The sequence below is a fragment of the Danio rerio genome, chromosome 8 (genome assembly GCF_052040795.2).
Source record: "Danio rerio strain M-AB ecotype USA chromosome 8, GRCz13ab, whole genome shotgun sequence".
Taxonomy (NCBI): domain Eukaryota; kingdom Metazoa; phylum Chordata; class Actinopteri; order Cypriniformes; family Danionidae; genus Danio; species Danio rerio.
This window is the reverse complement of record NC_141028.1, coordinates 23,294,177-23,311,855: the sequence shown is the minus strand read 5'-3', so window position 1 is coordinate 23,311,855 and position 17,679 is coordinate 23,294,177. Positions and strand designations below refer to the sequence as shown.

General features: G+C 34.7%; 1 protein-coding gene across 4 annotated transcripts in view; it reads right to left on the bottom strand.

Moving 5' to 3' along the window:
• Positions 1 to 26: 26 nt before the first annotated feature.
• The window catches only part of fhad1 (forkhead-associated (FHA) phosphopeptide binding domain 1), a 29,244-nt gene continuing 11,591 nt past the window's right edge, over positions 27 to 17,679 (bottom strand). For 3 of the 4 annotated variants that reach the window (XM_087262580.1, XM_087262579.1, XM_087262581.1), the window contains exons 11-28: positions 17,602 to 17,667; positions 16,094 to 16,246; positions 15,788 to 15,983; positions 14,808 to 14,878; positions 14,621 to 14,719; positions 14,273 to 14,362; positions 12,498 to 12,837; positions 12,254 to 12,347; positions 10,074 to 10,180; positions 9,839 to 9,998; positions 9,602 to 9,695; positions 6,451 to 6,601; positions 6,251 to 6,333; positions 5,169 to 5,264; positions 4,850 to 5,076; positions 3,549 to 3,717; positions 3,146 to 3,220; positions 27 to 482 (exon numbers count right to left, since the gene is read on the bottom strand). In XM_087262580.1, coding sequence (XP_087118706.1) covers positions 303 to 482; positions 3,146 to 3,220; positions 3,549 to 3,717; positions 4,850 to 5,076; positions 5,169 to 5,264; positions 6,251 to 6,333; positions 6,451 to 6,601; positions 9,602 to 9,695; positions 9,839 to 9,998; positions 10,074 to 10,180; positions 12,254 to 12,347; positions 12,498 to 12,837; positions 14,273 to 14,362; positions 14,621 to 14,719; positions 14,808 to 14,878; positions 15,788 to 15,983; positions 16,094 to 16,246; positions 17,602 to 17,667 — 2,451 coding nt within the window. In that variant the 3' untranslated portion in view covers positions 27 to 302. 4 annotated transcript variants of the gene reach the window in all.

The window sequence follows — 17,679 nt, the reverse complement described above, 5'->3', positions numbered from 1 at the left end:
AAACAAAACATCACTGAGAAAAGTCCTTGATCTGTAAAACATCACTTAATTTATTTTTTAAACCTATAAATTCACAGGAGGGCTAATAATTTGTCTTCAGAATATTAACACTTACATAGACAAGCCACTTCATAGGGTATACTTGTTTAACTGCTCATTAACACAAAGAGTATACAATGTATATGTATATAATAATGAGATGAGACAATTAGGTATATTACATTTTTTATTAATTTAAGCTTTTCTTTTACCCTGTATAGTGTGATTAACTGCACAGTTGCATCTTCATAGTTGTGTCCATGTCAGTGGGCCTCAGTGACCAGGGGGATTCGGGAGCTCTCTGAGGCTTGCAGAGGACTAGACAAACCAGAGACCACTGAACAAATCTGCTGTTTCTGCTCCATTTCTTTCTTCAGATTATCCACCTCACTCGCCTTCTTTTTCAGCCTCATCTGGGAAGTCCGTTTCTTCACTGCTGAGGCCTGCAGACACAAACAGTGAAATCTAAGGCTGCTGCATGATACATTATGGCTGTAGCAGTAGATAAGAATACTGAAACTTTTCGGTACAAGGCCTTTCAGTTTGGTATTCAGTAATGCGTTTTTAACCACTGAAATTAACTTTTTTTTTTAACTAATCAATATCAATTTTGACTTCCAAAACTGATCTTCCCAGTCTACCAGGGGTGCCCAAACTTTTTCGTATGAAGAGCCAAAAACCAAAAAGCATTGAGAGCCATGGGGTGAAGATAAAATTCTCAAACTTTTTTACATTAAAGTTGCCATGGGTAATTTCCTAATTTGTTTAATAATATTTATAAATAAATAGAAAATATCACCTTAAACCTGCAATAAAAAACATAAGCAGTCACATTTATAAAACAGTGAAGTTCAATGCTGAATACAATGGTCAGGCAGAATCTGCCTTTGTCTTGATTTGCTCACCAAAGTCTCTGCATTGTCCTCTATCCTTCGGGTGACAGTGTGTATTTTTTAAATAAAATTACAACATTTAAATTGAGACATTCCATTTCAGTTAGCTTTTTGTAGCTTAGCAATAAAACAAACTAATAAAAGGTTAAATTAAATTTGTAATGACTACCTACTGTAAACCATCTCCATCATTCTCCCTCTCAGATGGCATGGTGGGCCAAATCAAAGGTTACTATGGGCCAACTTTGGCCTACGGACCCTAGTTTGGGCGTCTCTAGTCTATACTGCTTCAATTCATGTATAATTTAAACCCTGAGCTTGTATCCAATATTCTTTGGTTAAGAAATAAAGTGTCATCTTTCAATTCTGTCCATTTTATAAGTAAATTCAAACAATAAATGCTGCTTTGATAACTGGCATATCAGACTTTTGTGTAAATAATCATCATTTACTACTGTTAAATATCATTTATAGCATTATAATAAACATGAGCAGACATCCCAGTAGTGTGTGGAAAGACTCCAATAAAGCCTTATTTTAAAAATTATGTCCACAACCTGACAAAAGTCATGTCGTCAATTCTAGTTGAAAGAGCAGCAAATATGAACTTGATTTCTCTTTGATCATTTGTAAAAGTGGCAGAAGGTAGATTTTTCAGATGAATCATCTGTTGAACTGCATCCCTATCATCACACATACTGCAGAAGAACTACTGGAACCCACATGTACCAAGATTCTTACAGAAATCCATCAAGTTTGGTGAAGGAAAAATTATGGTTTGGGGTTACATTCAGTATGGGGTGTGTGAGAGATCTGCAGAATGGATGGCAACAGCCTGAGGTATCAAGACATTTGTGCTGCCCATTACATGACAAACCACAGTAGAGGGCAAATTCTTCAGCAGGATAGCGCTCCTCATACTTCAGCCTCTACATCAAAGTTCCTGAATGCAAAGAAGGTCAAGGTGCTCCAGGATTGGCCAGCCCAGTCACCAGATATAAACAGTATTGAGCATGACTGGGGAAAGATGCAGGAGGAGGCATTGAAGATGATTCCAAAGAATCTTGATAAACTCTGGGAGTCCTGCTAGAACGCTTTCTTTGCCATTCCAGATGTCTTTATTAAAAAATACTAAAGTCATTACAGAGATGTGTGGATGCAGTCGTCCAAGTTCATGGGAGTCATACACAATATGAATTCTTTTTCCACTGGACCATGACTTTAAATTCTATACTGTACATTATTTCTGTTATGTGACAAGACTTTTGTCTAAGCAAAGTCAGACCTTACTGTTCTAATTAAATAATAATAAAAAACAAGACATGGTTATATTTTATTTTGGTTTAAAAAAAGCATAATCTAGAAACCTTTGCCTTTCATATAAGCCACTTCTGATATCAAATGATCAAGTCTAGAAGTCAAGTTATTATATCTTTTTCCTCAAACTTGTATAGGCAACAACACTTTTGTCAGGTAGTGTATAACAATATAGCATAACAATTATCCCATTCACAATATATATATATATATATATATATATATATATATATATATATATATATATATATATATATATATATATATATATATATATAATTTATTATTATTAATTCATTAATTGTTATAACTTTTAAAATATATATTTTTACATTCATCAAAGTTTACTTAACCTTTTAATGTTGTCTACAACCCGAATTCCAGAAAAGTTTCCAGAAAAATTCTTGATTTTTGGAACTTTTCTGGAATTTGGGTTATTATTTAATGCGTATGACTGAATAAATCTATCATCATAATAACTCATGAGGTATATTCTGTCATTTCTGTGTACCATTGCACATACTGTGTGTATTCATTTAAGGATTTAGTTATTTAGTATGTAAATATCATAAAAATGGGTACATTATCATGGCAGCCAAAAGCATGAAATAGATGCATTCTTGTATTCTTGCCTGTGCTATTTTTATTAGGTCTAACATCAAGCAAACTGGAACAGATTCATGCTCCATTTATAGCTGTGAGATTATGAGCTCAGGAAAGAGCAAATTTGTTTGGTGCTGCTGAAAAATCTATTAACTGCACAGTGTGGAGTTTCTCCGTAAAACCCCAGGCAGCCTGCGCCAGACAGCATGGATTTAGACCTTACATATGTTCAGGCAATCAAACACATGCAGAACGCTGATTCAAAACCAATCCACTGCTGCCATCGAGCTTACCTTTTCATAGCTGTCATTTGGTATACAGTTATGATGGCCCACTCTTCTTTTGTCCATTTTCTCTGTATTAAGGCTCTGTTGAGAAAGCACTTTTATTATAGACAGCACTTTAGGGAGCTATGAAGACACTTAAAGATGGCTTTCTATAGACAGACAGTGAGAAATGGTGTCTGAAAATGTTTAAAATGATGCGTTATCTGTCATTCCATAAAGTAAAAGTAATACCATCACAGTGGTAAAACAAGTCAAAATAGTTTTCTCAGGTAATCAACAGAAAGTCAAATGGAAGTTTGATCTAGAAACGAGTCACCTTTTTGATGTTTCCTTTTTTTTTTTTTTTCTATCACAGAGTAAGTGTCAGTCAGTCTTTCTCACTTTCTGTGTGAGCCTGTATGTGTGATACCCTATTATTTCTGTTGGTAACATCGCGTTCCTGCTTGTTTCGTTGCAGCTGGATGACGCTGTCTTGTAAAGCTTGCTGAAGATTCTCCATCTCTCGTCTCTGAGTCTCTAGTTCTGCCTTCACACTCTCAAGCTCAGCCTGTGTCTGTGTCCACAGCTCACCTCTTTCTCTATGAGGAAAAAACAAAACAAAAAAATTAAAATATAATATAAAAAATATTTTGACAAAATAAAATAAAAAGTAATAATTTTTTTTAAACAAAAATATAGCTGTAGAATTTTAATATCAAAAAGTTAATTAAAGCTGTATTTGTTTATAAAAAAATACATAATACAAATTAATATTGCCAAATATAAGAAAATATAATATTTATATTTAAATATAATTTAAAATGCAACTTTTCCTTGAGATATTTTTTAATTAAAACCATTAATTTTTTTATGAGCAACTTCTCATCTATGAATATATGTTGCCCTTTTTAACATGTTATTGCAATCGCCTGTTTCAAATGATTACAAATTGAGAAATTCCTAAAAATGTAGAGAAAGACAAATTATACACATAAGGAAAAATTATAATATAATATAATATAATATAATATAATATAATATAATATAATATAATATAATATAATATAATATAATATAATATAATATAATATAATAATAAATTATAATATAATATACTATAATATAATATACTATAATATAACATAATATAATAAGGGGCGGTGGCGCAGTAGGTAGTGCTGTCGCCTCACAGCAAGAAGGTCGCTGGTTCGAGCCTCGACTGGGTCAGTTGGTATTTCTGTGTGGAGTTTGCATGTTCTCCCTGTGTTTGCGTGGGTTCCCTCCGGATGCTCTGGTTTTCCCCACAAGTCCCAAGATAATGCAGTACAGGTAAATTTGGTGAGCTAAAATTGTCCATAGTGTATGTGTGTGAATGAGGTTGTTTGAGTGTTTTCCAGTGATGGGTTACAGCTGAAAGGGTATCCGCTGCGTAAAACATGTGCTGGATAATGCTGGATAAGTTGGCGGTTCATTCCACTGTGGCCACTGTGGCGACCCCTGATTAATAAAGAAACTAAGCCAAAAAGAAAATGAATGAACGAATTTAAATTTTGTTACATCTCTCGAAACGGTATCAAATAAAATAACTGTGTCAAAATTATGAGAGTCAATATTATCAAGTTAGACATACTGTTATTGTGCATTTTTTTTCCAAAAAGTAATCTGAACCCTTAAAGGAAACAAGGGAGGGAATCATTTGTCCAGAGTGTGTGTTTGTGAGTTTGTTTGCACCTGAGCGTGTGTATCTCTCTCTGGTTCTCCTGCAGCAGTAGCTCTTGTTTCTGGCTCTGGCTGTTCTGCAGATCAAAGCGGCTTCTCACAAACTCCAGGTCTGTTTGTCTCAAAGAAACGATGCGCTGTCTCTCATCAGGAGGAAGGTGCTGTAAACTCGCACAGCCTGACAGCTCATCGTCACTGAGCTCCAGAGCTTCACACAGCACACGCACCAGCTCCAGGTACTAAACCAAAAACAAAAAATAATGATTTATCAGTTATGCAAACTCAAAATAATGCAGTCATAAAATGCATATGTATGTCGTGTGTGGCTCACTGTTCTCTCACTGAGCTCCAGAGCATCAGACATGTCCAGTCTGGCTGTGCGTTCCCTTGCTGCCTCGGTCAGTGCTTCAGGAAATGCTGAACCATTCTGCAGCAATCAAATGAGCACAATTAATAATAATAATAATTCCTTACATTTATATAGTACTTTTGTGGGCACTCAAAGTGCTTTACAAAATGGGGGTATCTTCTCATTAACCACCAGTGTGCAGCATCCACCTGGATTACGCAACGGCATTTTGCACCAGACAGAAAACCCCACACCAGCTGATTGGTGGAGAGGAGGCAGAGTGATGAATTATGATATGGGGAGGGTTAGGAGGCCATGATGGACAGATGGACAGAAACCCCTACTCTTTTTCGAAGGACATCCTGGGATTGTTAACGACCACAGATAGTCAGGACCTCAGTTTAACATCTCATCCGAAAGATGGCGCTTACTGAGCAGTATAGAGTCCCCGTCACTATACTGGGGCATTAGGACCCACACAGACCGCAGGTTGAGTGTCCCCTGCTGGCCTCACTAACACCACTTCCAGCAGCAACCCAGCTTTCCCATGTGGTCTGCCATCCAGGTACTGACCGGGTGCAGCCCTGCTTAGCTTCAGTGGGCGACCATGTGAGAGTTGCAGAGAGCTAGCTACCGGCTTACATGATATAGTGCATTACTAAAGTCAAAAATGAGAAGGGAGTTTGGAGCATCAAAGGATTAAAAGTATAATATAGTTAACAACCTGCAAAATAATATTTCATGCTTTTTTTCCTAATCAGTCAAGCAGATTTCCGAACAGATTTCCCATTCAGTTTGATTCATTCGAACAGTTTACTCGCACACCAAATAATTTTTGATGGTTCCTTATTACTGGAAACTTTAAAACAATTATATAAAGTGGGAATATTCCTTCAGTTATTCTTAAAAAACAAAAAATCTAAAGGTTTCTGTCTTTTGCCAGCAATAAATTCCCCCCAAGCTTCACTTTATTATATGTGCAGTTTGTAAATTACTATAAGAAAGGGTGAAGAATCATAAAATTCTTCTTAAGCACATAGATCAGATTGTATAACAGTAAATACCACAGGAGTGACGGATCTTCTCTTAAGTCTCTGTGTCTTCACCTGACCCTGTTTCTCCGGCTCCCGCTGCTGGCCCAGACGCTCTGTAAACCGGCAGAAGAGAGTCATAATGTAGGTTAATGTTGGTCTTATATTAGATCAGTGAAGCATCAACACATCCAATGGTTTGATCATGAGTTATAAGCCACTCCAAGACTCACTGCTCGGCCACTTCTGTTCTAGCGCTCGGATTCGCTCTCTCATGTCTTGCAAACCTTCTTTCTGTTGAAGTATCGCTTTCTCGCGATGATGACCTTTGTGTTTTGACCCCTGATGAATGACATCATTAGGAGCCGTCATGACTGCCACATCCTGAGAAAACAACATTTATAAAACAGTTAGCAAAGTGTCCGCTGTGATCTATGAAGTTGTGCTTGCTGTCTTTGTGTCCCATTGACTTTTCTTTTGTGAATGTACACTGACTAGTCTACAGAGATACTTCTAAATGTCTCTTTAAGACACAATATGTACTGTTACAGTATTTTAATTCAAATACCCAAAAGGCATTCATTTTCATTTTCATTTCATTTTCCCTCAGCCTAGTCCCTTAATTATCAGGGGTCACCACAGCGGAATGAACCGTCAACTATTCCAGCATATGTTTTACGCAGTGGATACCCTTCCAGATGCAACCCAGAAATGGAAAACACCCATACACTCTCACATTCAAACACACTCTCACACACTATGGTCAATTTAGTTAATCCAATTCACCTTAAGTGCATGTCTTTGAACTTGTGGGGGAAATCGGAGCACCCAGAGAAAACACACGAAAACGCAGGGAGAACATGCAAACTCCACACAGAAATGCCAACTGGTACAGCCAGGACTCAAACCAGTGGCCTTCTTGCTGGGAGGCAACAGTGCTTACAACTGAGCCACCATGCCGTGACAATAGAACAGTGTTATATATTTTGCTGTATGTACTTTTTTCCGAATGTTTCGAAGAAAGTTCAAATAAACTATTTAAACTAGTGATATGGACCGTGTCCTGTGCTGCCATGCTAATGACACTCTCAATTTCAGGATTTATTTAAAACACTAAAGGTGTTTTAATATGTAATGCGTTTTATTAGACTGCGTGACACAGCAGCATTATAACATAATCTTAAAATGTATTTAGTATGATAAAACAGCATGTGAGCATGACTGGAAGAACTTGAGGTGAACTATGATTTCTTTGTCATCAATATATGCTTTTGTTTATTGTGAATATGCTCCCTCTAGTGGCGAAAATTACATACTGTGCCTCTAAGGCTGCATTTTTTAAGTTAAAAATAGGATAAAATAATTATTGTTACAACTATTTTCTATTTCAATACATTTTAAAATAAATTTTATTGCAAAAATGCATCCTTAATTCAGTCTTCAATATCACATGAGCCTTTAGAAATCTTTCTAATCTATTGATTTGCTGATCAAAAAAAAAAAAAATCTGATTATTGTCAACATTGAAAACTGTTATTTTCCAATATTATTTGATTAACAGAAATTTCAGATTCAGTTAATATACTGTAAAACCCAAAAGTCAACTTTATCAAATGAAATGAGTGTGGTTAACTCAAAATTGACTGAATGTTAATTCTACTCATTTGAAAAGAGTTTTGAACTCAGTGTTGAAGGTAACGAGTTAATTAAATACCTCATTACTTCAACTTAAATGGAGTAAGTTTACAGTACTCATATACTTTTTTTTACTTAAATAGTTTGTAAAAAAAATCGGTTTCCTCAACCGGTTTAAGTTGCCTTAACTTAATGTGTTTTACAGTTCTCAACTGGTTTGAGTTCTCTTCATTTATTGGGTTTTACTGTGCTCAAATTGCTTCGTTTTCTCAAATGAATTAAGTTCACATAACTGATTAGGATTAGTTTTTTAACTTAAATTATTTTTTGCAATCGGTTTCCTCAAATAGTTTGCGTTACCTCAACTTTTTGGGTTTTACAGTGTATCAGCCCTAATGTACATATTCTGCTCAAAAGTAGAATTGATGGTTATTTTATATTTTACCTTAATATTTAGCATTTAGACTTTTTAACTGTTCACATCCTTTTTTCCTGTTGTCTTTGTCAATGACAAAATTACCAAGACAAATTTCTCATACATATACCAACCAGTGTTTGGGGTAACACATTACCAGTAAACACAAGTTACAGTACGTAAAACTACTTTTCTAAGTAAAAAGTAACATATTCATTTAAAAAAATAAGTAATAATATTTAAGTTACTTTTTTAAAAATTTAATGCGAGTTACATTTTAGTTTCATTAATTATTGTTTAATAAACAAATTGCTGAATTAAAAGCAATAAATCACGCAGTGAGAGAATGTGTTTATTATTTCAAACCCATCAAAGAAAAGCAAAAGGGGATTGTCTCAAGGGACCGTGATTTTACTCACAATAAATAGTACAAATGTAGCTTACACACTGTTTAAATTTCAATAATCTGCATATGCGGCATATATAGCTCAGAGATCAGGAAGTTCTCAGATAACATTATCCTAAAATATTCGTTCATTCATTTTCTTTTCAGCTTAGTCCCTTTATGAATCTGGGGTCGCCACAGTTCAATGAACCCCCAACTTATCTGGCATATGTTTTACGCAGCGGATGCCCTACCAGCTGCAACCTATCACTGGGAAACATCCACACACTCCTATTCACACACATACACTAAGGACAAATTTGCCTACCCAATTAACCTATACCACTTGTCTTTGGACTTGTGGGGGAAACCAGAGCACCCAGAGGAAAAGCACACAAACACGGGGATAACATGCAAACTCCACACAGAAACGCCAACTGACCCTGCCGAGGCTCGAACCAGTGACTTTCTTGCTGTGAGGCGAACGTGCTACCCACTGCACCGCCATGCAACCCTATTCTAAACTATATATTTTTTTTTATTATTTATAAATGTTTTGATGAGAAGTTGAATGAAGGTGTAGGTTATACAGTGTGTTGTTAATTGCAGAACTTCTCTATCTAAAAAAGAAAGGAAAAAAATTCTGAAAGAGATCAAGCCTCAGCCAGGTATATAAAGTAACGCAAAAGTTACTCAAAAGTAACATAACATTACTTGCCATAAAAAGTAACTAAGTGATGCAAATAGTTACATTTTTAGGTTTTAACTCAATATTGTAATGCATTACTTTCTGAAGTAACAGTCCCCAACACTGATACCTACAGCACTTGACAAAAAAAAAAAAATCATAATTCTGTTCAGTCTTGATTTTCCCTAAACATTTCAAAAGTGACAGATCATTTAGATTTTGGTAAGTTACTATAAACGCCTCTCTAGTTGTTGATCTTACTTTAGTGCTTCTTGATGTTTGAAACAGCACAAGGCTCGTGCTCTCCATGTCTCTGTTTGCTGCTGCTGAATTCTTCAATTCCTCTTCAGTTTGTCTATCAAAAACAGAACAGTACCTTTTCAGAAGCTCATTCATTTGTTGTGTTTCTGCTCTTTTTTTTAAAAAAGACAACACGCCACTGGGTTTGATATTTATGTGTGTTTATGTCCACTGGGTCTTTCAGGATTTTAACTGTACCTAAGCTTTACTCCCAGTGTCTTTGTTTCTTCATCTTTCTGTTGGACCAGTTGTGACATCATGCTCAGCTTGTTTGTGAGCGTGCTCAGTTGAATCCTTTGATCGATCACTAAAGCTTTATGGCTCTCCAGTTCCAGCTTCCGCTGTTCACTCAGTTCTCCTACAGAGAGATGCATGTTGTGAAACGAGAACACAGAACGCGGTTGTTTGTCATGTTGTATTGATTGTGTGGCACCTGTCATATCAGAGAGCCGAGCGTGAGCCAAAGCCAGATCACGACTCAGTGCATTGATGATCTCGCTCTGACTGACCACTTCCTGTTCAGATAAGGCCAGAGATGCCCTGAGGGAACCATCAGAAACCACATGACTGATTTATAACAGCAATAACAATTCTGAATAGACGTTCCTTATCAAAATAATCACTTCTCACCATTAAAAAAACACTTAACAGTTGTGTAAATTTGTGCATTAGCTAACCCGAACTATTAATAAGTAAAATGCAGTATATTTCACAGCATTTATATGTTAATATTACTTGACAGTGCACTAACTAATGTTAACAAATACAAAGACACAATAATGGATTAGTAAATGTTAGCAATAATTTTAATTTGTAATAATAAGAAGTATAACAAGAAGTAATATATTAATTAAACAATAACAATAGGTAATATTTGATTTCAGCTAGCTGCCAAAATTATGAAAATTTAAATAATATGCATAATATAATAATTCATATAATATAATTGAATATTTTAAAATGAATTGTAACTAAACATAAATCTAAATGTAAGTGTAATATATTTGTGTATGTAAAAATATTTAACAAAAATATAAATAAATATATGTAAATAAATAGATGTATAAATGTAAATAAAGTATGAAAGTATTAAAAATTGTTTAAGTATAAGTATTTAAGTCATTTTTAATACTTTAATACTTTTATATTTAAGTTTTAATTAAGTAATGGTTTTTGAACGTACCGTTGGGTCTCTTCTATTCAATTTGGGCTCAATAGCTCAGCATATTTAGCCTACAGTCACAAATTTAGGGGTAAAATTTTACTTTAAATTTGATAATCAGATTAGGGCGGTGGTTAAAACTAGCTTTTTTTAATTAAGACAACTAGCAAAAATAAAGCAATATATACTAAAACAATAGTTTTAGACAGTGATCCATGCTTTTGTGACCACTCTGTTAGATTACCGTAATGCACTGTATGTGGGGAGTAGCTGGTCAGCTATTGCCCGTTTGCAAATGGTGCAAAATGCTGCACCACGCCCGGTAACTGGTACTTGCAAATATGACCACATTTCCCCCGTGTTAGCTTCGCTTCATTGGTTGCCAATTCATTTTAGAATATAGTTAAACATTCTTTTATTTGTTTTTGAATCTCTAAATGGTCTTGCCCCACCTTATATCTCTGAGCTGATACACCCCTAAAAGCCCACTCGTACTCTCATGTCAGCTGATCAGCTTCACCTGAGTGTGCCAAAAACAAAACGTAAGCTTAGAGTGGATCGTGCTTCGCTGTGGCAGGTCCTAGACTTTGGAATGATTTGCCGCTGCCCATTAGAAAGGCCTCTTCTGTGTTCTCATTTATATCAGCTCTTAAAACTTTTTTCGTTGGCATTTGGCACCTGATCTTAATCACTTTATTTAATGTATTAGTTTAGCTATATTTTATCTTGCATTTTATGTATTTTTTATACTATTAGGTCTATTTTTGTTGCATATTTTCTGTACATTACTTTGGCTCACTTCTGTGTTTGTAAAGTGCTCTATAAATGTAGTTTGACTTGACTTGACTTGACTAATACTTCTTTTTTTAAATGCAATAAAATTACAAAAAACTACTTTACACAATTTAAAACATCAATGAAAAGAGAAAATAAAACTAAACTCTAAATCTAAACTGTATATAAAAATGTCAATGTTTACTAATAATACTAAAATAACCCTAATGTGTTGATAATGCTTGTATTTACAATGTATAAACTATTTAGGCTTTTGACAGAAGCAGTAAAAATGAATTGAGATAGAAAAAAAGATGTATCTGTGGCTCCATTCCAGCAGTGCCTGATATATCAGATGATTTAAAGAGAGAGGCATGGACTGTGTAATTACTTATTAAGCAACAGTTTCATAAATAATGCATGAATAAATAACGAACATCATACATAATGCATTAACGAGACCTCACACTATGGATAATATTCAACTCACAGTAAAGACAGTGTTTTACACAGTAATGCTTCAACGTTACAATCACAACTAGTGGCTAAATTGGTCAAATGTTTAGAATAACAGTGTGCAGATTTCAGGCGATACTCTAGGCAGTACAGGTATATACTATATGTAGGTAATATTGATTTCTGTGGTTAATATTCATGAGTGCTCTGTTGTGTTATACCGGAGGGATGTTACGGTTTGATCCAATTCCGGTTGTTTCTCTGATGTGTGTGATGCGCTTTTGCTTTCAAAGCCCTCCAGTCTATCAAGCGCTTCTGTGGTAAAAAGAAATGTAAACATGATAATGAAGACAGAACATGTATGTAGGACACATAAAATCTGTTGCACAAATTTGCTTTAATTGGGAACCTATAGGGCTGCTGGGAAGGCGCCCTCTCTTGGTGAAAAATGAAACTGTGTCTCACCTTTGAGTTGCTCCTTCAGCAAGTCTCTTTGGTCTTCCATCTCTCTCCATCTTTCTTCACTCCACTTGGCTTTGTTTATTTGATTTTCCATGGCCACAATGGTGAACGCATGCTGTCGCACCTGCTCTCTGTACTCCTCCACCTCGACCCGGTGCTGTCGTTGCTCTTCTTCAGCCATTGCTTCTCTTTCCTCACACTGCTTTATCTTTTTCGTCTGCTCCTCCTCTTTGAGATGTAATTCACGCAGCATTTTTTTTAACTCTGCCTCTTGAATCTTTGCTTTTTCCATCTCAGTTTGCCATTCAGCTTTAAGGTTCTCGATGTCCCTGCGCAAGGCACTCTTGAATGGCAAAAAAAATTTGTCATATCCATAGAGCTGAATGACAGACATTTTGTGTGTTGTGTGTGAAATTATAAGATAAAAGTCATTTTTGTTTTTGTTTTGTTTTGTTTTGGGTTGGTTTTGGAATGTATTGGGTTGGTCTGGGTTGGTCTGGGTTGGTTTGGTTTGGTTTGGTTTGGTTTGGTTTGACTTGATTTTGATTTGATTTGACTTGAATAGGTTTGGTTTGATTTAGTTTAGGTTTGGGTTCGTTTTGGTTTGATTTGGTTTGGTTTGGTTTGCTTTGGTTTGCTTTGGTTTGCTTTGGTTTGCTTTGGTTTGACTTGATTAGGTTTGGTTTGATTTAGTTTGGGTTTGGGTTCGTTTTGGTTTGGTTTGGTTTGGTTTAGTTTGGTTTAGTTTAGTTTAGTTTAGTTTAGTTTAGTTTAGTTTAGTTTAGTTTGCTTTGCTTTGCTTTGCTTTGCTTTGCTTTGCTTTGCTTTGCTTTGCTTCGCTTCGCTTCACTTTGCTTTGAGTTTGAGTTTGAGTTTGGGTTTGTTTTGTTTTGTTTTGTTTTTTGGGTTTGGGTTTGTTTTGGTATGGTTTGTATTGGTTTTGGGTTTGTTTCGTTTAGGTTTGGCTTTGTGTGATTTTGGTTTGGGTTTGTTTTTTTAGGTTTGGCTTGCTTTATTTTGGTTTAGTATTGGTTTGGGCTCATTTTACTTTGGATCTGCTTTGCTTTGCTTTGCTTTGCTTTGCTTTGCTTTGCTTTGTCTTGTCTTGACTTGACTTGACTTGATTTGATTTGATTTGACTTGATTGGGTTTGAGTTGTCAATATATGTCAAAGGGAAAAATAGTTTATATGATATATTATGACATGATGTATATGGCATAATAATATATGCAGAGAACTAATTAAAAAATCTCAAAAAACAGATCAAATTCATAGATGTAGCATCTTTTCAGTGCTAAGAGCAGTTTAATTTTTCAGGTAATACATTTAATTCACACACTAAAAGATTAAGTTAATCAACAGTGTCCTGTATTTTCTATTTATGTACCGTTGCAAATTGCATCTCTTCTAATAAACAACTTATATTGAATAGTTCAAAGTAGCTTTTGACATTGACATTTTTAGCAGTTTGAAATGATAAATTGTCTGGATATGTCATGTAAATTGTGGTACAAAATCTAAACTGCTAGTAATTTTTCAGTTTTTTAACTGATTTATTTAAATAGAGTATATTATTTCATATAAAATGTATCAAACTACTAAAAATGGCAATAAAAATGCAGAGATCAGTTTTGAACATCAAAAGTTGCTGGAGCAGACATTGCACTTCAAATGTGTAAATGGAGAACCAAATTGTAAAAAAAATACCAGTGAATAACTATAGGTGACTGCTACGATAATTAACATATTTATTTTTTAGAGTGTAGTTTTGATTCACCTCAGTTTGTCTCACTGACTGCAGATCAGCCGTGGCCTCTTCCAACTGTCGCATTAGTGTGTTCTTCATCTCACTCTGCCCCTCGGCTGCCTACATCATTAATGGGTCAAAGGTCCGGAGAAACACATTTTGATGAATTGAATTCATGAAGTTAATCTAGTCTATCAACTTGGATTCATTTCCTTGTAACACTTTTATTATTTTCCAATGGAACTAGGATGAGTTTCACATAATTATATCTGAAAAAGCTAAATGACAATCTAATTGAGACCATCCCTCAAGAGGTCTATGCCTCAGAGACTGAATGAAATGGAGTTTAATTTGACTTGTGGTGTTTCAAAGAGGCACCTGAAGTTTCTCCTTCTCAAACTGCCTCTGCATGACCTCCAGCCTGTTGTCAAGATCTCTGCTCTGCATGTTTGTGTCCTCAAGTTTTTGCATCTCTGTCTTCAGTATAGAAAACAAATACAGTCAAGTTAATTTAAGTGCAGATTTTGAGAATCTATAACTGATATTGAAATACTTTGTGCATTACCTTTAGGTTTCTCAGCTCTGATTGGGTGTCCTTGAGGTTTTGGCACAAAATATGTAAGGCACCTAATACTCCTACATAAAAACAAATGACAGTTATTAAGGCTACTTTTGAATTTGAAACACATTGAATTTGAGGTCTAATTAATTTTTTAACACTTTACTTGAGGGGAGCCTTCATAAGACAGTCATGAAACCCTTATAATCATGATTTGGCACATCATAAATATGAAGGAGATTTTATGCATGCTTAATGACTTAACTGTCATTAAGTGTCAATCACTCAGTTGTTTTATTTTAATTCCAAAGGTGACACTGTTTGAGATGTCTTTATGGCAGCTTGACATAAACAAATACACTTGTCTCTGCCTTTGTCGTGACAACTTTTCATAACCAAGACAACATAAATTGTCATAAATCTGTTATAGACTTAATTGCCATGCGGCCATTAGAATTGTGTAATTTTATAACAGTTTTGTTATTAGAGTGGCACACATGGAATTTGTAATTAAAATGTTATAAAATGTTATTAAATATTAATCACGCTTTTATTAATTTATCGGACAGAGTATTGAGACACTTTAAGTGAGACAAATTACTGACTAATTAATTTGTTCCATTGAAAAGTGATCAGAAAAATATTCCTGAAAGATTTATAATGGCCTAATGACAATCATGTTTATGACAGATTTATGACAGGTTATGCTGTCTTAATAATGTCAAGCTTTCATGTCAATTTTTCATAACAAAGACATCTTAAACAATGACATAACTGAGCGAATGACACATAATGACAGTTGTAATAAGCATGTATAAAATCTCCTTATTCATGGAATGTGTCATCTCATTATTATAAATGTGTCATGACAGTGTTATGAACACTCCCTTCAAATAAAGTGTCACCTTCATTTTTGTAATGCATTTCTTGAACACTGAAATTCTCGCTTTGTGAAACCCATGCTAAATTTTAGCGGAAGCATATACCTCCAGTTTTCACTGACACATCAAGACCTGCTTCTTGTAACCTCTGAGTCATATTCAGCAATACACTGTGCAGGAGATTCAGTGTGTAGAGGGAATGCTCTTGAACCCAACTAAGCACAGGATTCAGATTCATCTCCTGCAGACCAGCTATTTCCATTTGCACTGTGTCCACAATACATGCATCTTGCACTCGACTCTATAGACAAATGCAAACAGACATTACATAGCTGTGCAGCATGGTGTGCATTGCTGTAACACAGATAAACAACTGTACACGGCATAATCAATGTTTCCACCACATAATACCTGACATTCGTGCAGTCTAGCTCTAAATTCCTGGCTCTCGTCCAACATTTTCCTCTGTGTGTGAGCTTGCTCTTTGAGTTTTAGTTCAAAGTCATGCACTTTGGTTTTGTACATCTCCATCTGTTCCATTTTCTCTGATAAACAGTGCAGCACCTGCATGAACAAGTTCATCCGACAATGCAAAATCTGGCAGAGTTTTCACACTTTCATATCTGTTAAAACCTCTCTTACTCCTGTGGATTTTTGCAATATTCTGGCCACTCAGAATGAAGTTGACACGCTCCAAAATGATATTTCAGAATGAAAGTGGCAAAATGAAACTGGCAGGCTTCAAAATGACAAAAAATAAAATAAAATAATATATTTAAAGTTTTCCAGTCAACTTTTTTTTAAACAGATGCATGTTTTATTTCTATAAAAATGTGATGTCAATATTACATTTATAATGTCATGTGACATCAGAAGTATGAAAAAGTTGAACTACAATAAGTGAGCCTGATCTCACAAGAAAATGAAACTATTTCATGCAATAGTATGTCAGTCTGGTGGCTAATTTGTTTGAGTTCAGTCATATAAAAATATACGATTTTTAAAACGAGGTCGTGGCACCAGACCCCACCCCCTAAACCCAACCATCATTTGGGCATAAGCAAATCATACTAATTTGTATGAATGAGATGTACAAATTCATTTAACCACTAAATCAAAAGTTACACATTTCCATGACTTAGCAAAGAATGAGCATAGTCAATACCTATAGATTAGTAAATATCTTTAATTTTTAATATATTAATTCATTAATATAAATATGATATATAATATTATTAGTATTTTTGTTTATAAATCTGCTCAATCGTGATGATATCAGATTAGTTTCTATTTATTTCTACAGTCATGTAACAAGCATTTATTTGTCTCATTCATTCATTCATTTTCCTTCGGCTTGGTCTCTATTTCAAAGGTCGCCACAGCACAATAAACCAGCAACTTTTCCAGCATACAGTATGTTTTACACAGTGCATGCCCTTCCAGCCGCAACCCAGAACTGGGAAAACATTTATTTGTGATTATTCAAAAAAGTTTTCAGTTACATTTAACGTATCATCCTAGAATTTGAATGTAATTAAAAAAGAGAAATATATATTTAGAAAGGGTTTATTTTCATTATTGCTAACTATTTTGACCCATTATTCCTATTTTCCCAAATAAAACTGTTTAAAACAATATATGGATGCAGGTCAAATGTATTTTTTTTGTGTATATGTCATGTGTAATGTGGCACCACAATTATTTGATTGTTTGAATGAAGTCTTTTTTCAATAAAAGTGTATCAAAATCAAATTTTTGTGACATTTAAAATAATACCATAGAATTTATTTAAAAGAAAAAAATACATTTATAATGACATTAACAAATATTTATAGATAACTTTTTTTAAATGTTTCAGCAATTTTCAAATTATTTCATGTAAACTTGTCTTTAGATTAAACTGAAATGTTTTCTTATACCTCTTGGTCTGGTTGCTTGTCAGAAACGTGTGCAATCTTGACAATCTGCTCGCGAAAACTGTCAAACTTTAAAGAAAT